Consider the following 20397-nt stretch of genomic DNA (forward strand, 5'->3'; position numbering starts at 1 on the left):
CATTGAATTATTGAACACTTTATAAATAAATGTTTTTCAGGTGGACTGTATGAGTTCGATCACATTTCGCAGTCTTTTTGCAGCCTACGCATTTTTAGCAGGCTTCTACCCCGCTCCGGAGGACAAGAAAATGGGCGATGACTTGTCATATCAGCCCATTGCTTGTTCATTTCTGCCACTCAATCGAGATAAGGTAAGACGAGATTTTTCTCTTTTCAATTGCATGCGAGGGGATTTGTTCGTAAGTTCCTGTTTTATACCCTGTTTGTTTTAAGTTATGAACCAAATAATTTACTTATAACCAAAAATATTGTTACGAATATCGAAATTCATAAATATTCCGTATGGATACCAGGCCAATGATTGCCAATTATGGCTTTCATTAAGTGGATTTGACTTAGAAATAAGGATTCTAGAAAACACAAGAATTTTGGAGAATTTTCTGTTAGAAGTTGTGATTCATAAATCTTTCTAAAAATTCGATATCTTGTCATAGAGACTATATAAACAGAGGAGTACATATAAGCAGGATTCTCCTTTTAGATCTAAGAATGTAGCAATCTTCGCTATGTGAATATAGCGCTGTTGTGCTCAGAATAAAGATCAAACTGTTGTTTAACAATGACTTGATGTTTGAATGTGTGTTGTTGATTTCTGCAAATGTTGTTTTTGTTCTATTCATTTATCTAAGTTTCTTGTTTTCTTGCAGAATAAAACGCCCTTATTCTCTGCTGAGCTTGCTGAATTTCTCACAGTATAATCAAAAAACAACGACATATGTAACAATATTCAAATTTCAGTTTTGTTAAGTAAGACAGGCAATCAACCATTCGAAATGTTTTCTGATTAATTCGATGCATTTTGTGTTTAGCTTTATAGTATATTGCAAAGAATCACGCATGCGTCTGTAAATTCCATCTGATTGGATCCAAAATTTTGTACAGATTACCTGTTTAGTTTTAAAACCACTTAACATATTTCATAATTCTTGTTGGCAACGTTTTCGAGCTGTCAGATTAATAAACACATTGGCATACAATTCTTTCCTGAATTTGATCCAAAATTTGATGCATATCTACAATTCTGATAAGATTGTTATATACTAAAATTAACTCATCTAGTCTGCTGTGTTTTTGAGTTAATGTGTTCACATATGCACGAATAGATAGATGGATAGAGAGGCAATCTCTTGGATAATTTAACCCATACTTTTATACATATCTATAATTCTGTCAGTGAATAACTATGGCAAATTTCATATACCAACCACTTTTTTTCCGGTCATTTTTGAGTAATTTGTATTAATCTGAACATAGACAGACATACATCACTTCAATGGATTTTGCCCAAAGTTTGACCGCGATATAAAATTTTGTTCCCATAACAAATTTCATCTAACTAGCTCATTGTGTTTTTGAGCTATTGAATTCACAGACAGATAGACAGAAATAATTCCAAAAATGCTTTTTTGGTTTCAGCGTAAAATGCTAAAATTCATCAACCTTTTTAAAAAGCATTTCTTTATGATTATATTGCTGTTTCAAAATACGATTTCTTTGCAAGAAAGTAAAAAAGATATATGCCTGCTGTAATAATCAATCTGCATAGGGTGCTCTACTCTATAGTTGAATTCTAATTACCTGTTAAATTTTCTTACATAAGAAATTTGATATGTCTTCAAATGTTTCTTAAGACATATTTTGATTTAAAAATTGATCTTATGCCAGCGAAGCTTTAGAGGTTCGTTTTTTACTAGATAAATTTTATATGAATCAAATGCCGATTTTAGGGTATTTCCGCAGATTTGTTTTAGCTGCAAGATGTTCCAAATAGGTCAAGTTTTATTATATCAATTTATATCCTTTTTTTTTGTTTCCAAAATAATTTTTAAACTTGTGAAGTGTTTTTGAATGTTACATATTTCTTTAGACAGGCTACATATTTCTAAAAAAAATTTTCCAGTGTTTTATGGAACTTACAGAACAAGAATAAAAAACAAACACATTCATTATCATTTCAAAACAATTCATTGCTGTAGCTCCTTTCATTATCTATCAGGTATCTACCGGAAAAATCATGTAAAAATCAGTGTGGTGCCTTCCATTTAGCCAATCACTCTGATTGCCTGAAGTGAAATGGATTAAAAAGGGCTACAAAAAAAAAAGAATTATTAATATAAAAAGGGTACGCAAAAAGATTTAAAAAAAAAAGTAGATAGGCGAAAAAATAACCATTCGAACAACTTGCCTTTTTTGTATTTAATTTAAGTGGCAAATCACCTCGATGGCTCATACACAGAAAAATGAACTATTATGTGAATGAGTTATACTTTATAAAGACAAATGTATTGTTAATTGATATTTTTTATTTTTATAGTAATTTTTTATTTCCTGAACTTCTTGGACTAAACATGAACTGGATTAAATTTAATCTGGTTCCTTTTTAATCTAGTTCATCTTTTCATAAAAATAAAATTATTAATAAAATTGCTTTTTTTATTAATGATAATTATTTAATTTAGTTTGTGTAGTATTAATTGTTTCAAAATTGAAAAAAACCTTTTTGTATTATGATATTTCTAATCATAGCTTAAATAATACATTTAGAAGCTAGAAATATCATATCTAGTTAAATAATAATTCGACTAAACACAAAGCAAAACATATTATCATTTTAATGTTACCAAATTTGGAGATTAAATATAAAACTTATTTAATGTTTTATTTTTAAAACTTTTATGGATTCTCCCAAAGTAATTCAAAAGAATTCCGATTGATATTAATGGAAGACAAAATAAACCAAAACAAATATATTTGCTTCACTACATGTACTTGTTAGTGGGCGTTGTTTGGTTTAAAGTACAATTGACTTTTCCAATTATTTTTCATCGGAAGAAATAATGAATACAAGCGGTATTTAATAAATCTTCAAAGTATAATACTATGTATTTCATATATTATTTTTGTTTCATGCAATTTAAATAACGGCGGATGGAGCACGGATGTATTTAGAAAAGCTTTCAAGTTATTTTCCATTTCTATCAGTTTCTTCTTGCACGTAATTCAAAATGCGTCTCAAGAATATTGTTCCGTTCTCTATTCAATGTTCATTTCTGATGTTATTCCATTATACATCCACAATGCCTGACAATGAAAAAAAGAGAGTATTATTTAATTCAACTTTAACAACGCAAAATAATTTAACACTCACATGATATTTTCATTCATTTAATCCAATGTGAAATTGATTTGTTATGCTTTAACTCTATATTTATTGGGATCTCTCCAAAATTTTTGATTGTAACTTCGTTGCTATTTATTGCAAGAGGGCCATTAATTCTGAGTTGTTTCATGGAATTTCAAAATTTCGAAATTTTCTAAAAGTAAATCTTCCAAGGATATTCCATCCTTATCCTTGGAAAGTATCCATTGACATTTGCTTTTTGTAACAATTCCGTGTCTGATGAATTTTAAAATTTATAAGAAACCGAAGTTTTGAAAGAAACAAAGAGGAGCTTTATAGTTCTCCATAAATGTGTTATTTATTTTCAGAAAAATTAAATTTTAATTTAATTTGGATCTTTATTTTAAATTTTCGTCAATATGCTTAGCGAATAAGAAAAGCACAAATAAAGAATTATCATAGTTGATTATGTAACTCCAGTAACAGCAGGCCTTATCTTAAGCTTATATATGATAAAAACTAGCAACATTCATCTAAAAATTATTTCAAACAAGCCTTTAAAAATGGCTATTTTAATGAAATGTTATGATAAGAAAACTAAGATATATTTCTTTTTGTTTTGTTGATAGTATTTGAACTCTCTTCCCAACTGCCCAGCATCTGAATTGGACAAGTCTGTCATGATTAGAAGCAAGGGTGGAAAAAAATTTATGGAAGGATATCAGGTGAGTTCTTTCATGCTTTTTCTTTGCGCAGTTAATCTTATAGTGAAAAAGAGATATTTTCAGAAATTCGTAACGGATGCCAAACCATTGACCTCGATCCTGTCGACTAACTTGGCAATCGCTTGGCAGAGAATTTAACGACTTTGGCGATAGAAATAAAAGATTCGGGAAATAAAAGAAATTTTGATTTTACCTTTTTTAGAAGCCGAGATCCGTGGAAACTTTAGGAAATTCGTTCACTAGAATTGAATGGGTTTTATTTGTTCATTCTGAGCGCTGTTTCTACCTGGTTTCAAATTAGAAATTCGTTATTAGTTTGTGTTGCAAGTTTCTACGCTGTTTTTTTTGTGTTTCGACTGTATTTTGCTCCATGAACTTTGAGTTTCCTTGTGAAATAAAACATCCTATGCCGTTACACATCATTCTTTACTCCTTTCGCCACATATCCACGGGATAATTTCTGTAAAAATAGGATACCTGAAAAAAAAATCGATTTATTGTAATAACATTTTGTATACATGTTATGAGACAGCTAAATTGGATCGCCAGATGGAGATTAAACAAAATAAGAAGATTGTTCTAATATCAAGGAGACATTTCCATTCTCACTAAGTATTGTGCATCATTTCGACTGTCACATTAGACACAGTCTGAATGATACTAACTTTGAGTGTATTAATACAAACGTTACTGGCGTTACAAACACTGTCTTTTATGTAACTTCAAAGTTGACACTGAACAATAACAGCCGATTCATATTCATGGAGCCAAAAACATTAAACTTTTCCCTTTGTTGTCGCCATTTTGATAACAACAGAATGTAAAATCACCACTTCTCTATTAGTTGCTCTATCTGTTGGCCTAAAAGAGTTAAGAGCAGGAATATTTTCCATAGTAAAAATTTTACAATATAATATTAAATTATTCTTTTGTAATAACTTTTTTGTAGTTAGGGAAAGACTCAATCCCTGTGTATTTAAAATACCTCAAAAATACGTTTTAAAGAATAATAGCATTCAAAGTTGTACAAGTATGTCGTATGATGACGGCGGCAAATGAATGCAGTATCAACGAAATAATTTAAGAGTTTAAATAATTTCTCATTCGAAATGCCCCACCAAGAGTCACTTCAGATATGGGGATAAGAAGCTTCCGCTATAGTGGTTGGTTCACTCTGTCCTGGTGGGTACAGAAATGATGTAGGGTTAGTTACCTCCTATCGATATCGGGACATGTCTTTTTCGGGAGGTGGTTTTAATTCTTGCCAATGTTGTCGCGGCTGTACAGTAATTCAGTTTCTTTCGTGTGCTTTCGAGGCGGATAGGACTTACTTTTTGTGGTTTATGGTTTGCGTTCGAAATGAAAACAGTTTTGCATAATGTTATTCATGGATCATTGATATTGACTATTGTTAATTTACACGCCTTTTAACTGTCCATGTTAATTGTTACATATATTTTCTAAATTTATTGACGAATCGACACGTGTTCAGCTTTCCTTGCTGTATACCATATTCTTCTATTAAAATAGTTTGTTTCTATATACCTGCCCTGCTTTTAAAGTTTTCCCCATCACTTTTGAAATATTGTATAGTATCGTGCATTTAGTACCATATATCCATTATCTGCTGGTGTAGTAGCTCTAGAGAAATCTTGGATAATATTACTAATAAAGGTATCTATAGTTTGGAACGAACCACCATGAACTAGATACTATCGATTGAGATATTCTTAAACCTTAAGTAATGTCTTATTGAGTCTTACCAGACCTAAGCCTACTGATGATTCTCTCTCTGAATCCATCATTTAAGCGAGTCTTTTAACTTGTTTTTGCTGTAATAAATGAGAAATGAGATTTTTCTGATGAGAACCAGATATTTTTTATAAACTAATTATCAAAAATCGAATTTCATTATTTTAAACCATATTAAAGGCTGTCTTAGGACTGGATTAAGCCCTCTAGGGGTTCATGGGCAATATAAGTTTCGGGGACCCCTTTAACTTCTTATATCAGGTATTTTTTTATTTATTTTTTACTGTTTTTAGTTTTCTGCATCAAAAAATTATGTAGTGAATTTTGATAAACTCTTAAAACAGTTAATCACAGTCTCGTTTAAAAAATTTAGTTTTAGCAACGCAATACAAGATTTGTAAAATATAATTAATTAGGAATATTAGAATGTTTTTTTTTTAGAATTTAAATGATACTTGATTTTAATTTGAATCCATAAAATAAATTTCCACGTTTGGCGGCATCTGCAACTAAGACGAATGAAAGAAAGGAAATCACTTTTCATATATAGACTTTGAAAAGCACGGAGAAATAAGTTCCTGAAAAAAAAAAAAGAGTCAAAAAGTTGCCGTTAGGGGAAATACTGGTGCTGAAGGAGTACAGTTATGAATATATTCATGAAACTCACAGAAAATATTCTATTCATCAACTTTTAAGTTCCTTGGATTCCATGCAACATTTTCAATATGCTGACCTTCCCTGTGTACAACATATTGGATATAGAATATGACGGTTTCTACTGCCCATTTGTAAACTATCAGTTTCGATGTTCATAACAGCTCTTCCTATGTTTTGTTTCAAGAGATGCAGATTTGCAACGCCACCAGTGTATACTACGGATTTCAGGTACCCCCCCCCCTCCGGCCAAGAGTTACATCGGGTGATATCTAGGGAACGGGGGGGGGGCATTCCGTCTGAAAATATTGACTGATAACTCTCTCAGAACCGAATTGTTGTCATAAAAGATTCTATACTGAACGATGAATATGTAGCCGTGCACCTTTTTGCAGAAAAATTATTGAGTCCAAGCACTCTCTTTGCTGCTGTTGTGGAATAATAAAAGTTTGCAGCATTCGTCGATATTTTTCGCGATTAATGGTGTAGGTAATAGGACCTGTTTGAGTGAGATTCTCCAAAAAGTACAGTCCGTTATGAAATTGGCCATGAAATCGCATAACACAGTCACATTTGGAGAATGCAATGGCATTCCTTGGATCAAAGTGAGATGTTCACATGACTAAATATGGCAGTTCTGAGTATTGTAAGACTCATTAAAATAAGAATGAACCTCATCTCCCCACAATATTTCCTAAGGCTAGTCAATGTGGATCGCCATTCAGGCAAGGCGCGTTCCTCGTTCGTTCGTGACAACAGCAGCGCCAATATTTCCCCTATCGGCAACTTTTAGTACTAATTTCTTTTCCTACGGAATTTATTTTCCCGTGCCTTCCACAGTCTGTATATGAAATGTGGTTTCATTTCTTTCATTCGTTTTAGCTGTAAATGCCGTCAAATAAGGAAAGTTATTTTATGGCCACTTTGTATGTCAAAATTTCGGGGGCTTTTAATATTGCGGACTCTTAGGTAATTGAAAACCTGGTAAGGCTGATAGTTAGGTAACTCCCTATTCAATCATCCAAATTTGTGTTGTGTTGTATTGAGGAAAATCATCTAGTCAAAGCACGTCTCTTCTATAAAATCGTTGATTGGTCTAAAATAAAAAAAATAATGCTTCGTAACTCCGTTAATTTTGATCATAGAAGAATGGAGCATTTTTTGATTAAATTTTTAATGTTCCTAGCATATTTTAATAAATATGACTAATAGGGTCGGAAAACTGTACAAATGTTTAGATTTTGTAATTTTTAAGAGCTGACGCTTACTACCAGAAACAACACAAAATATTAGCCTTAATATGATATGATTTTAGTGGAACTATAAGGGTGTCTCGGAATTCAGGGGCAAAAGTAAGGATAAGTAAAATATGCACAAAGATACTTTTTTTTTTTCGCTTAGCAATATGATGTCTAAAATGAAAAGTGTAGACGAAAGAAGTAAGTATAAGTCAGTAAAAGCAAGGCAGGAAAATGCAGTGTCTACGACATTCCAATTGGCTCTGATCAGAACTTCATTGCAAAACTTTCAATTGCTACTGCAACTGTTCAAGAAGCAACATGCATCTTCAAAAGAGAGCAGATCACTTGCTAGGCGCTACTGCATCGATGTTTACAGTGGCACATTCATACACTTACTGTAGTATTATAAGTAAACTGCTTTCTTTTTATTTCCTCAGCATTTTTGTTTTTACAGTCCAAACTTTCCATTTTTGACCTCACATTGCTATACAAAAAGTGCTTTTCTATATGCATTTTATCTACAATTAAAGTTTGTCCCATGAATTCAGATCCTGTATATCTATCTCCAATGGTTTAGAAATTAGTTATTGAACCATTGTTAGAAGGGATACTCTGCATACATTTGCATACATAAAGATCTTGATTCGATTCAGAAATCGTACTTGCATGAGTTACTATAAAGAGTGATAAACAAATGAGCCTGAATGGGTGTGATTAACAAGAAAAGAAAATTAGAAAAAAAAAACCATCTATAAAAATTTTTTAAAAGTATTTTTAACTGATTGAAATTTTATTTGAAATTTTTGATTGGTTTTTTGTTGAAATTGAAAAGTGTTGCATGCTTTTGCTTACCGTCAAATCCTGAATATTTAATAAATAAAAATGTTTGTTTTTTACTTATTTCACTAATAAAAAAACATTTTTAAAAATCTTTATTTATTTTTACTATGCATATCGCAGATGAAAGGAGTTGCGGTTAGAAAAAATTAATGAGTTCTTTGGTAAATTAACAGTATTCCATGAAATACTATATTAAAGATCGACAACGGTTTGTTAGAATAGTTTAAAGTCATTACTCTCTGTCTTTTCAGGATCTTTACAGATTTTGGTCTGAGCACAGCGGCCTTCCTGTCGATAACTACGGAGCTGCCGGAAGTCTCTACAAGACATTGCTGGCGGAGGTAACTCATTCATTCTTTCTTATTCAAGTCTATTTTATAGAAAAAGTTCAAGACATGCCTAATTTCCACAATACATATACAGGGTCTGTACCCATTGCCCCTCCAACCGCCATTATAAAAACACCGAGTGTCCTAACGCATGTATTTGAATATATACAGTGGATGTCACTTAATCCTTTCACTACTGACTCAACATAACCGGTCGTGCAAATTCTATCGTGGCGTTTTTTTTTTTTTTTTTTTTCTTTTTCAAACAAAGGATACTAAATTTGAAGCGAGGACATTCTTGGTGATAACTCGTTTCACATCCTGCACTCCTCGTTTGAAGCAGAAACCGATCTGCCAGGATAAAATTTTCGAGGCGGTTTGGGCTGGATCAATAAAGAAAGGTTTAATGTGATCACAATTAATATTATCATTCGCTTTTTATTATCAAAATTCTTTATTTCTGAACCAACATATTCAAATGCGTACAAAATTATTCGTTTAGAATGATCATTACATCGTATAATACTATCTGGTTTGAAGTACAGGCGTTCATTAATTATTGTCGGGGTTTCCGTACCTCATAACTTTCGAATAAAAAATATTACGTAAAAACCGATTACGTATTCGTAAATTACAACTCAAAGAATTTTGCTTGGCAACAATGCGATCTTAGCGCATTTGCTTTGAGTTGTAATTTACGAATACATAATCGCCTTCAGCTGAATGCCTACAAAGTGCAAATTGTGCAAGCTTTACACTTTAATATCATTAATAAAATTCTTTGAGTTGTAATTTACGAATACGTAATCGGTTTTACGTAATATTTTTTATTCGAAAGTTATGAGGTACGGAAACCCCGACAATAATTAATGAACACCCTGTAGAGCTTCATTTTCAACCAACGTCAACGATTGACATTCGTGGAATTTCTCACTCCCTGGGAGGGTGTCTTTCCAATGATTCACATTCCTTTGTCTGGACCAAAGTGATCTAGCTTGGTTAAATGTGTAGCTAAGTTGTCAGGTCTGGCTTCAAATCTTTTAAACAGCCATAAAACAATTTTGTTGAAATTGATTTACGAAAGCAAAATAGATAAAAAAGTGATTTTAGTGTCAAAAACGAAACTGAAATTCTGAATTGGAATAAAATTTTCTAGAAGATTAATCAAGTAACACTACGGCGTAGTTGAAAATTTTGCAGCTTCTTTGAAATTTTTTTTGTGAGCAAGACCAAACAATAAATATTTATGATTTCGATGGGGAGGAATGTATAGAAGACCCCCTCCTGTGAATATAGAAATGTGTCAAGTATTTGCTAATTCGAAACCTGGCATTCAGGAGTAGAAAAAGAATACAAATAATAAAAAGGAAATGAAGGAATAATGTCGATAAGCAACGGATTTTTTTAATCGTTATTTTTAAAATAAATAATTGAGATAAGTGGGTTTTTTTCTTTATTGACTTGACGAGATAAAAAATATAATCGACTTTGCCCAATTCAATTATTGATATCTGTCGATTAATATTATTAAAAATAAAGCTAATAATTACATTATTCAGCAATTATTGTTTTTTAAAAAACAATCAGGATTCAGATTAATTGATTTCCTTTTGATGTTTATTTTAAACTAGCAGTACCTGGACAGCGTTGCTCGTGGCATAACATCCAAGAGGAAAAATTAGCTTTAAATTTAAGTCTAGCTTCCACACAATATGGCATTAGCATCTCACGCAACTTCAAACAAACATAAAAATATATTTAGAAATCAACAAGAATAACTGCTAAACAACTTTTTATAGCACACATTCAGAAATATTTAGACTGTTAAAAAGTTAAAATATAATATGTCCATAGATAAAACAATTTACTGGTTTAGTTTAGTTTAGCTATATTAATGTCCCGTTGTAAAGCAACACTAGGGCAATTTTGGGATGGATCTCGTAATTTTGAACCACGGTCAGATGACGAGGACGACACCTGAGCTGGCATACCCCTCTTCACACCACACCATACCAGCGGGAAGACGTTTGGCCTGACTGATTTAACGTGCAACAGACCCCTTTAAACGAAAAACAATTCACTAAAATATACAATAGAAAAGCTGTTTTAAAATTTAAAAATATACACTTATGTCATTGTACCCATTGTGCCACACTTGTTTATCAACTCTGTATAATCTTATATGAAAATAAAATTCGGCTGGCTTCATAATATTACTTTTTAAACTATATTGACTGTGCGATCATTTCGCTCCTCATGAGATTTATTCTATCTCTGCAATTCATTTGCAGTGCGATTTAAAGCGAGAAGGTTACTTCGCTCAACAGAAGACACATTCATAAGTGTGGACATTCTTTCTCTGATGTTCGCTAACCTAACGTTTCTTTCCTCTACATGATCACTATCGCGCAACAAACGAAACATTTTGGCATTTAATGTACTTTGGCCGAGGTTGGATTTCCTTTTTTGGGGCATAATGAGTTTTGAATCGCTGTTTAAAAGCAGACGTAAACAAAGAAATGTATCGCATATGCATACCACAGCTCTTGCTATTTGCGCATGCTCAGTTTGAGGTTCTCGCACATGCGCAGGTAAGTGCAAAGCACAGATATTGCTATTTTACGCATCCGTGAATCGTAGTAGGAAAATAATTAAAATCGCAATTATAAAATAAATCGTAATTATAAAAAAATTAAAAAAACTTTTTTTTATTTTGATATGACTTTAATACACTAAAACCTTCCCGAATATATGTACTACAAAATGGTACAAATATCACCCAATATCACATAAGTATTTTCCGAGTTTTTCTTTTTCAAACATGCAGACGCTTTCATGAGACTTTATTTTATACTATGTCTAGATAAGAACAGGAAAAAATTATTAATTGTAAAGAATAACTTTATCTGGATTTTGTAATTTTTTCACACATATAATGTATCGTAGAAGATAACTTTTTAAAAATAATTTTATAATCGTAACCAGTATTATTAGACATAAGCATATTATTGGCTTGATTAGAATCTCATTAAAGGAGAGTAAAATTTAAAATTCAATTGTTTGGTGGGCGTGATATTTCTAAATATCGCATGTTAATTCTCAAATGTATGTATATTCAGATTCAAACAAAACAAAGCAAATAGAAAGTATTTTCCTTTATAAAAATCAAAGAATGGCACGAGGTTCTTACGAATGTGGAGCATTTTTTGCTCGCACCATTCGCTATCTCTTCGCGCTCGCTCTGATTAAATGAAAAGGAGAATGGCAAAAGGGTTGTAGCATTTTTTCGTACATGCTTGTTTTCCTCTAGTTACGGAGATTTCGAAGAATTTATTGCACCACGAAGAGAAAAAACAAAGTTTGAAGTAATTTGTGATATCTTAAATATAGGCGATATATATATGAAAATAACATTCATGAAGTACAAGAAGAATGGCCTCACTAGTTTAGTTTCTTATTTCTTTCAGAAAACCGAAAACCTGACAATTCCAAGCTGGGCAGAGAGTACTTGGGAAGCTTTAGAGAAGAACAGCAATATCTGTTATCATTTCCATTTCAAGACTAGACTGCTACACAGACTGAGAGCTGGTGAGATTCCATGTTAAGTGAATCAGAAAAATAAACAGAAAATAGAAAAAGATAAATTTTTCAAATAAGGAAAGCTTTTGTGTAACAGCCTTTTAAAGTTAAAATATTATGTAGCAAGTATCACCCCAAAATTATAAATCATTTTTACAATGCATAACACTTACACTATATTATTTGAAACCTGACTGAAATAAAAAGATAAACTCAATTAAAAAATTTTTAAAAATGAAATTTTAAAATTAATGCAAAGTTTTAAGGCATTTTATAAATTTTTAATTGTTTTTATTTTTCAAATAGGATTTATGAATTTCTAGTTTCAAATGACAAAAATTGCCCAGAATATTTACATGAAAATGCTCTTATAAACCACGGTTTTAAATAATGTATCACCTAAATTAAAAAAGTTATTGAACTGTAGATGGTAATTTCAAATGCAAATTTTGATGACATTTGAAATCATTATCTTTGGAGAATTAGCAACGAAAATGGTCTAAGTGCAATATCTGGGGAAAAAAACCCCACAGATTTTACATTTTTAAAAAAATTCATTTTAATTTAATTTAAATCATTCTTTTTTAATATTTCAGCATGGAAGGTTAAAAATGTTAATGATAAACAACGTCTAAATGATTTCTTGAAAGAATTCCATTAGCTGCTTTATAGTGGATCGATTGAAAGAGGGAATTATAAGTTTGTTTGTTTGAAATTGTTCTTCAAATTATTTTTGCAGTTTTGTTATATTTAAAAATATGTATTAGCAATTTTTTTCTGTTTTAAAATCAATCAGACTCCCTAATTTCAGATCAGAGCTAAAAGAAAGTTATGAATTCTGAATACATCATTCAATTTTTTTAAAGACTTCTGTTATTTTTATTAATTTAATAAACTACTGTAGAATTTTTTCATAACTTTAAGTCATTTTGTAATTTTTTTTGTAGGCCCAGTACTTGAGAAGATAATAGGAAAAATGAAAGAAAAAATACAGAATCCGAATTCCAAGTTGAAGGTTTATGTGTATTCCGGAGTAAGTATTTCATATTTTCTATGCATTTTTCAGTACTCTGTTGATTAACACTTTAATGGCCACATGTGTACGTCATTGGAGCAATAGTTTTGAACAATTAATTAAAAAATTTTTATGCAAATCAATGAAATAATTTAAAATGTATGCACATACATATAAAACAAAAACTATACTAATAATACATTTAATATAACACATTTAACTATTTAACAACAAAATAATATTTTTACGCGATAATTTTAAAAACAAACAAAATTCAGTAATTACATAAAATCAAAGAAGTAACGATGAATTACGAAGCCTATGGCCAGCGTCCTGGCATAAGGGTAGCGCGTCTTTCCCATGATCTGGGCGTCCTGGGTCGAGTCCCGGTTGGGGCATGGTTGTTCTTCCGTTGTTCTATCTGTGAGATGTGTGAATGTGCCCTCCTGTAAAAAGGGGTTGTGCAAGCGAATGAGTGATGCGTGAGTAGCAAAGTCGTACTCTTGGCATTAGTTGGCGCTACTAAAAAAACAAGGGACGCTCCCCCACCGGCTTAAATCGCTGTCTTCGTAACAACGGGCTTGTCCAAGGCAAGTACCATAACAAACAACAACAACACGAAGCCAATGGCGATACTCACATTTGTTTGCGTTCATCAATCCTGACTAGAGAGTGGTACCAGCCAATAGCTTCAGGCGGTATCATCACGCACATGTTATGTGAAAGAATACCAACAGTTGCTCCGGTTATCAGACATACTCTGTGTGAGCGGCTATTAAAGTTTTAATAAACAATTGATATCCTGGTACAGAAAAGAGAAGGAAAGCTGTTCTGGATGACAAATAATTTTTGTTTTAAATTCTTGTTTATGAAATCAGTAAAAGGAAAAAAAAAAAAAAATGCGATTTCTAAGATGATATTTGCTTTCAGTGAGACATAGATGATGGTGGGTGACAATGATCACCTTCTGCTTCTCGAGTTGTTAATGAGGAGCGATTAAAATTTACTATAATGCTTTATATGCAGAAAAATTTAAATTTACTTGTTTTGCTTTTTATGGAAGGCCAGTTTCTTCCAATACAATAGTTTTCTGTCAAAAGCAATATTCCAGAAAAACAAGAACTCCAACAACTTATTGAATATATTTGGGCCGCAGTGGCCTGTTGGTAAGGTCTTGGCTTCGGAACCGGAGGGTTTCAGGTTCGAGACCCGATTCCACCGAAGAGCCGTCGTGTAAGGGGGTTAGTTGCACGTTAAATTAAATCCGTCCTGACCAAACGTCCTCCCGCTGGTGTGGTGTGGAGAGGGGGGTGCCAGCTCAGGTGTCGTCCTCGTCATCTGACTGCGGTTCAAAATTACGAGGTCCGTCCCAAAATATCCTAAGTGTTGCTTCAAACGGGACATTAATATAATTAAACCAAACCTATTGAATATATTTTGAATGAACTGTCAAAATATTTAATTGCAACTCCAAGTTGAAATCTGTAAACTCGTACACTCACTCCAACAATAAAAGCGGCAGGAACATTGCCTTAGCAGCTATCTTGTTTCTTGCAATAGATTTTATTATTGAACAACTGGGAGGGAAGAGGTTAATTTGGCAAAACAGTTGCATAGCAGACAAAATTTCAATCATATCCTTTTTAGGCTAAATATCCTTTCAATTTCTGCGAAATTTACGGATATGAAGAGAAAGATTCCATTAATTTCTTTGAGGGTTGGGTTGTATTCGATGCATCCTATAGTTGATTGAATTCTCATTACTATGGTATTAATAGTATATAGATTTATGGCGAGAATAAAATTCTATTACTTAATGTGCTATATATAAAATTAAAAATATAGTTTGTGACATTCAATACTAATTTTTTCTTTCAGCATGGCAGTAATGTGGCTGCCATTCTCAATGCTCTCTTGGTGTTCAACGACCGCATTCCAACTTACGCTTCCACTATCCTCTTCGAGCTATATGAAGAAGTAGGAGGAAATCATAGCATTAGATTACTCCTAACCAATGCAACTGAACCCGAAAAGCACATCACACCCCCTTACATTTTGCAATTGCCCGGATGCAGCGAGTATTGCCCACTGGAAGAGTTACAGAGACAAACAGCCGATCTTTACCCACTGAATTGGGAAAAGGAGTGTCAAGAAGCAGATCATCGACGAATCAAACAGCTTTTGAAAGAATAATGAAAACCCACAAGGCCCTTGAGTTGGAAATACGGCTGTCACTATTCCAATCAAAGACAAAAATATCATTGGCAGAATTTGATGGACAAAATTGATTGTGTTAAGAGGCATATCATCGACGAATTAAGCACATTTTGCGTGAATAATGATAACTCAATATTCCCTTGAGTTGGAAATACGGGTTATAAAGGTTTGTAATCAAAGACAACAATATCATGGATAGAATTTAATGGATGATATTGATTGTGTCAAGAGGCAGATAATTTTCGAATCAAGCACCTTTTGAATGAATAATGATAGTTCACAGGGTCCTTAAATTGAAAATAGGGGTTAATAAGATTGCAATCAAAGACAAGAGTATCATGGACCGAATTGATGGACGATTACGTCTTTTATAGCCTCATTGTGGATAAATTTTCAAAAACAACAGAAATGTGGAGATAAAATTAATTTATACATGATTTTATAAGAAACTTTAAATTCAGAAACCAGGATTGCAAGAGAGAATAATATCAGTATTTACAGAAAACATTAAGCATATAATGAAGCATCTTGAAAGATGGGAACCATCTTTTTCCTTTCCATTTGTGTGCAAACAGCAAAGGCTCTTGATTAAATTGATGACATTCTTAACACACTTTTTCCTCTAAAACTCGAATTATGGAAACTACCCTTAGACATCGGAGAAACACTTACCATTGTGACACATGGTGACAAAATCATACATTTTGTACCTGGATCAAAGAGAAAAAAAAAAGAAATATTTTTTTTTTCTGAAAAAAAAAGTAATAAATTTATTGAAAATCATAACATTTTAAAACATTGTATTTATTAGAAATTTTTACGTTTGTTTCGAAACATAAAAATTTAGTAAACAATTTTTTTTATAGTTTTATTTTTGTTTAGTGTTCGGTTTTTGCAAATATCTTGGAAAATATGGTTAACTGAAATCCTGAATTAGAAAACTGAAGCCGATAATATATATTGGGTAAAAGAGGTATAAAATCAAAATTGATTTATAAATTTTACCTAGATTTCAATTTTCAAATTTACACCTTTTTCTTCTGCATTAAATCATTCACTGTTTTGTTATTGGTAAAATATTCATATGAAAACTATATATATTAACTATACTCTATAGTTGTAGACAGGTTTTGGCGGTAGTAGTAAGTTTCAATCTAAGGGGAAAGAAATAGATTAAAATTCGATAAAACAAAGCGTTTTTATGCATATTACCAAAGTGACTTATTCCTTAAACTCTATCTAACAGATTACAGTTTCTATTCTACTAATTTCATTTTGAACTTTTGAGTTTTTTGAAACTTTAAATTCAGTTTAACTTCTGATTTTTTTTAATAGTGAGTATGATTCTTAAATAGAAATTTTTTAGTGGGAAAGAGACGTTTAACTTAACAAAAAGGCGTAGACAGTGAAATGAAAAATCAAGAAGTGGCAAATGGAGCAGGAAATTTCAACAAGTGCAATGTTACGATTTTGAGGAATCTTTGTTATTTATATATTTTTAAATGAATTTCTTTGATAGTTTAATTTTTTATTAAATACACATTAGCCCTAAAAAGGTAAAAATGTTCTTGTTTATATACAAAAATATTCAATTTGTATTTCCATATTTTAAAAATTCTAATTATAAAAATTTCTATATATCGAATTTTTCATAGGATTCGATACAAGGAGGTTCGACAACATCTTTCCGAATATTTATTGTTGTTTTCATTCAATTCTTTGTAAAGCTAAAGCTAATTATGATTTTGAATCAAACAAATCAATTTTTTTCTATAGATCTAATTTATTTGCAATCAGAAAAAAAAGATAAATTTTACCGATTAAAATAAGGCCACATTTTAGTTGCTAATCAAGGGTGATATTCTGGTGATAAAATATGATAAGATGCCTCTGCGATGACTTTGAATAAAGTGAAGTAAGATAATGATATCACATCATGTCATCATTTACACACGCAAAAAAGAAATTTGGAGAGTCTTTTGAAATTCAGGAAGATATTTTATTTATTCAAGATATGCAAATTACAGATATGCATTTCATTGTTCAATATCGTATTACATTTTTCAAAAATTGCAAGTTCAACACTCAAATGAATTTAATTTTTTCTGAGGCACAGAAATCAGAAACAGTATATTTAAATACTCACTGTATCATACAATTCAAAACTGAAGCACTAAAACCAGTACTTAAAAGCCATCCGAATTGTATTTTAATATTATAAAATTACATAACATTGCATACATAATATGTTTTAAGTTGTTGAGTTGACTATCCAAAACTGACCTCTATGTGTGCACCCAGATAAAGGAGAAAGGGGAAGAAAAAGGGGAAATATTGATTTTTCGTGTTTAAATAAAAGAATTTTCATTTGAATAGAAAACAGTAAATTTAAAATCTATAGGCATTAAAGAGATATATGAAATGAACGTTAAGATAGCTTAATTCAGTCATGAATAAATTAAAAAAATATCAAGTTGGAAATATATTTTATATTTTTTTAATAATTGCGAACAAATTTTTTTATAAGTCTATTCAGGTGAATGGCACATATGTGGGAACATCTGGTAAAAAATTCAGATCGATGCCTGTAATATTTTGTTTTGGAAAACTCAACTTTGTCAGAGAAAAAGAGTCGTTCGGAAAATGCTGTATAAATACTTTCCTAACAACATAAATTATCATATCGATAAAAAAAAGGGAGAAAATTCTATTTTAATTTCATTTGTAAGATTTCAAGCAGTATTGTAATGGTCGATCTTCTGAAAAAATTAAATTTAAATATTACAGATATAGATTATTAATATATTAATTTTATAGATCTTTTTAATACATATTATTAATTTGGTTAACTGGTTTAATATTTTCCTTTTAGATTTATAACTTTTAATTGAAACCAAAAAAAAAAAAAAAAAAAAAAAAAACGTTTCCTCAACTTTCCTTGCACCCCCCCCCCCTGCTTTCTTTCTTATCCGGTCCCATATTAGGAACAAACGTAGAGTCTTGTTTTAAATAGTCAACTCAACAGCTCAAAGCAATAAAATTTCTGTTTTGTATTTTTCCATATTTTGCTATTTTTCACAACAGTTCGTCTGGGTCATTACTAATTAGAAATCCTCAATATAACGTCCTTATAAAGAACTATAGACTTGACAATAAAATATATTTATATCTCTTAGCATGTTTCTGGTAATTTTCATGTGGTCCAGTAATTCTTCATATCTCATTTACCATATTCACAAAAATAAAAAGATACTTCTAACTTTTTCGCTTAGAAGCACAACAAAATATGCAGATCACTCATTGACGATCAGTGCAATTAAGTAGTTTGAGTAGCCATTCAGTATCTTCGATCAATCAATTCATTCTGTCTCATGTAGATGGGCTGAAGGAATTAATTACTTGTGTTGGTGTTTCATTATTAAAATCATTTTTTTTATCCGCATTGATGGGGAATTTCTTTTCATATTGTTACGAAATTTCCGGAGGTTCGTTTGGATAGTGGGAGTTATATGGTGTAGAGAACGCTCAATCAGCAGGCGGCAGTAGAAAATAAAACCACGACATTTATTTACACGAAGACACACGGGGCAGCACAAAGACGACAACTATATACAGCACAGAAGACGATTATATTCAGCCGAGACGTGCAGACAACACAGCAGCATACAAAACAGCATACAACAATATACGCAGCAGCTCTACTTCGTCACTGCTCCGCTAGTCCCTGGAAGACGGGTTCTTCAACGTCGTTTCCGACTACTCTTCGACTCCACTGGTCCACGACCCAATTCACCGTCGGTCCACGACTCAATTCACGACCACGACTCCGATCTGGCTCACCACGACGACTACTCTTTCGCTTCCGACTACTCTTCGACTCCACTGGTTCGCAACCCAATTCACCACTGCCCGGCAGCTGCGGGTGCTTCCTTTTATAGGTCTCAGGAGGCGGAGCTAGAAGCCTCTCAACCAATCAGGAACGTTCGAGGTGTAACTCCGTTCCTACTGGACGGCTCGGGAAAATTCACGATGTTTCGGGTATAATCTATTTTGGCGCCAAAGTCGCCAAATTCGTCGCCAAGTCGCCAAGCTCTGGAACCTCCTATGGAACCAGCTATGCTGGGAAGCCGCATCACAGGTTCGTAACAATATGGTTTAAATTAAACGTTTACTCAGGCTTGGTTCATAGAATTTCCTTTGGTCATAAAAACTAAATTACGTTTTCTTCAACTGAATAACAATCCTGAAAACAAACCTTTTCCTAAAAATATGATAAAATAACTGCAACTGATCGTTTTATGTTTGGTGATTTAATAGCCTTTGTCTCTACTGTCGGTTCAGTGGCGAGTTTTCAATTAGGAAAACTAGATGCTCGCCTTAGACCGCAAATAGATCAATAGTTTTTTTTTTGTTTTTCTAGATGCCAAATAAGTAAACTTGTAAAAATATAAATTTTATTTATTTTGAATTATTAGGGCAATTGTAACAATTTTTTAAAGTATAGTTAGTCTGGTTTATATACGTTTCATTATTTTCTCTAAGTTATAAAAATATTTGTAAAAACTAAACACCTGCTTCAATAATGTTGTATACAACATAGATGCTACGCAATCTGGAGTCATGATAGATAAACAAAAACACCTACATTTTAGCAGAGTTAATAAAATAAGAAAATATTAATCGAAAATGAATAATTAAAGTATTAAAAATGTGTTGAAATGTGAAACTAATTGTTCAGCTGATTAAAAGGGGATCCACATCCCAAGCATTACATAGGACCTCAAAATATCCAAATCCAGCAGTGCACAGGTCAATATATCTTTTGTTTTCAAATTTAGGAGTAGTTGAATGTCCTTTTATCT

The 20397-nt window shown here is 31.9% G+C and overlaps 1 protein-coding gene across 1 annotated transcript in view; it reads left to right on the forward strand.

Annotated features, from left to right (window-relative positions):
* LOC129981376 (prostatic acid phosphatase-like) overlaps positions 1-16259 on the forward strand; it is a 33894-nt gene extending 17635 nt beyond the window's left edge. Inside the window, exons 5-10 of the mRNA XM_056092202.1 lie at positions 41-193; positions 3813-3908; positions 8647-8736; positions 12192-12312; positions 13251-13336; positions 15197-16259. Of these exons, the coding sequence (XP_055948177.1) occupies positions 41-193; positions 3813-3908; positions 8647-8736; positions 12192-12312; positions 13251-13336; positions 15197-15511 (861 nt within the window). The 3' untranslated portion in view covers positions 15512-16259. The remainder of the gene's footprint in view (positions 1-40; positions 194-3812; positions 3909-8646; positions 8737-12191; positions 12313-13250; positions 13337-15196) is intronic.
* The last annotated feature ends 4138 nt before the right edge of the window (positions 16260-20397 follow it).

This window comes from Argiope bruennichi, chromosome 8 (assembly GCF_947563725.1).
Source record: "Argiope bruennichi chromosome 8, qqArgBrue1.1, whole genome shotgun sequence".
In the NCBI taxonomy this organism is placed as follows: Eukaryota; Metazoa; Arthropoda; class Arachnida; order Araneae; family Araneidae; genus Argiope; species Argiope bruennichi.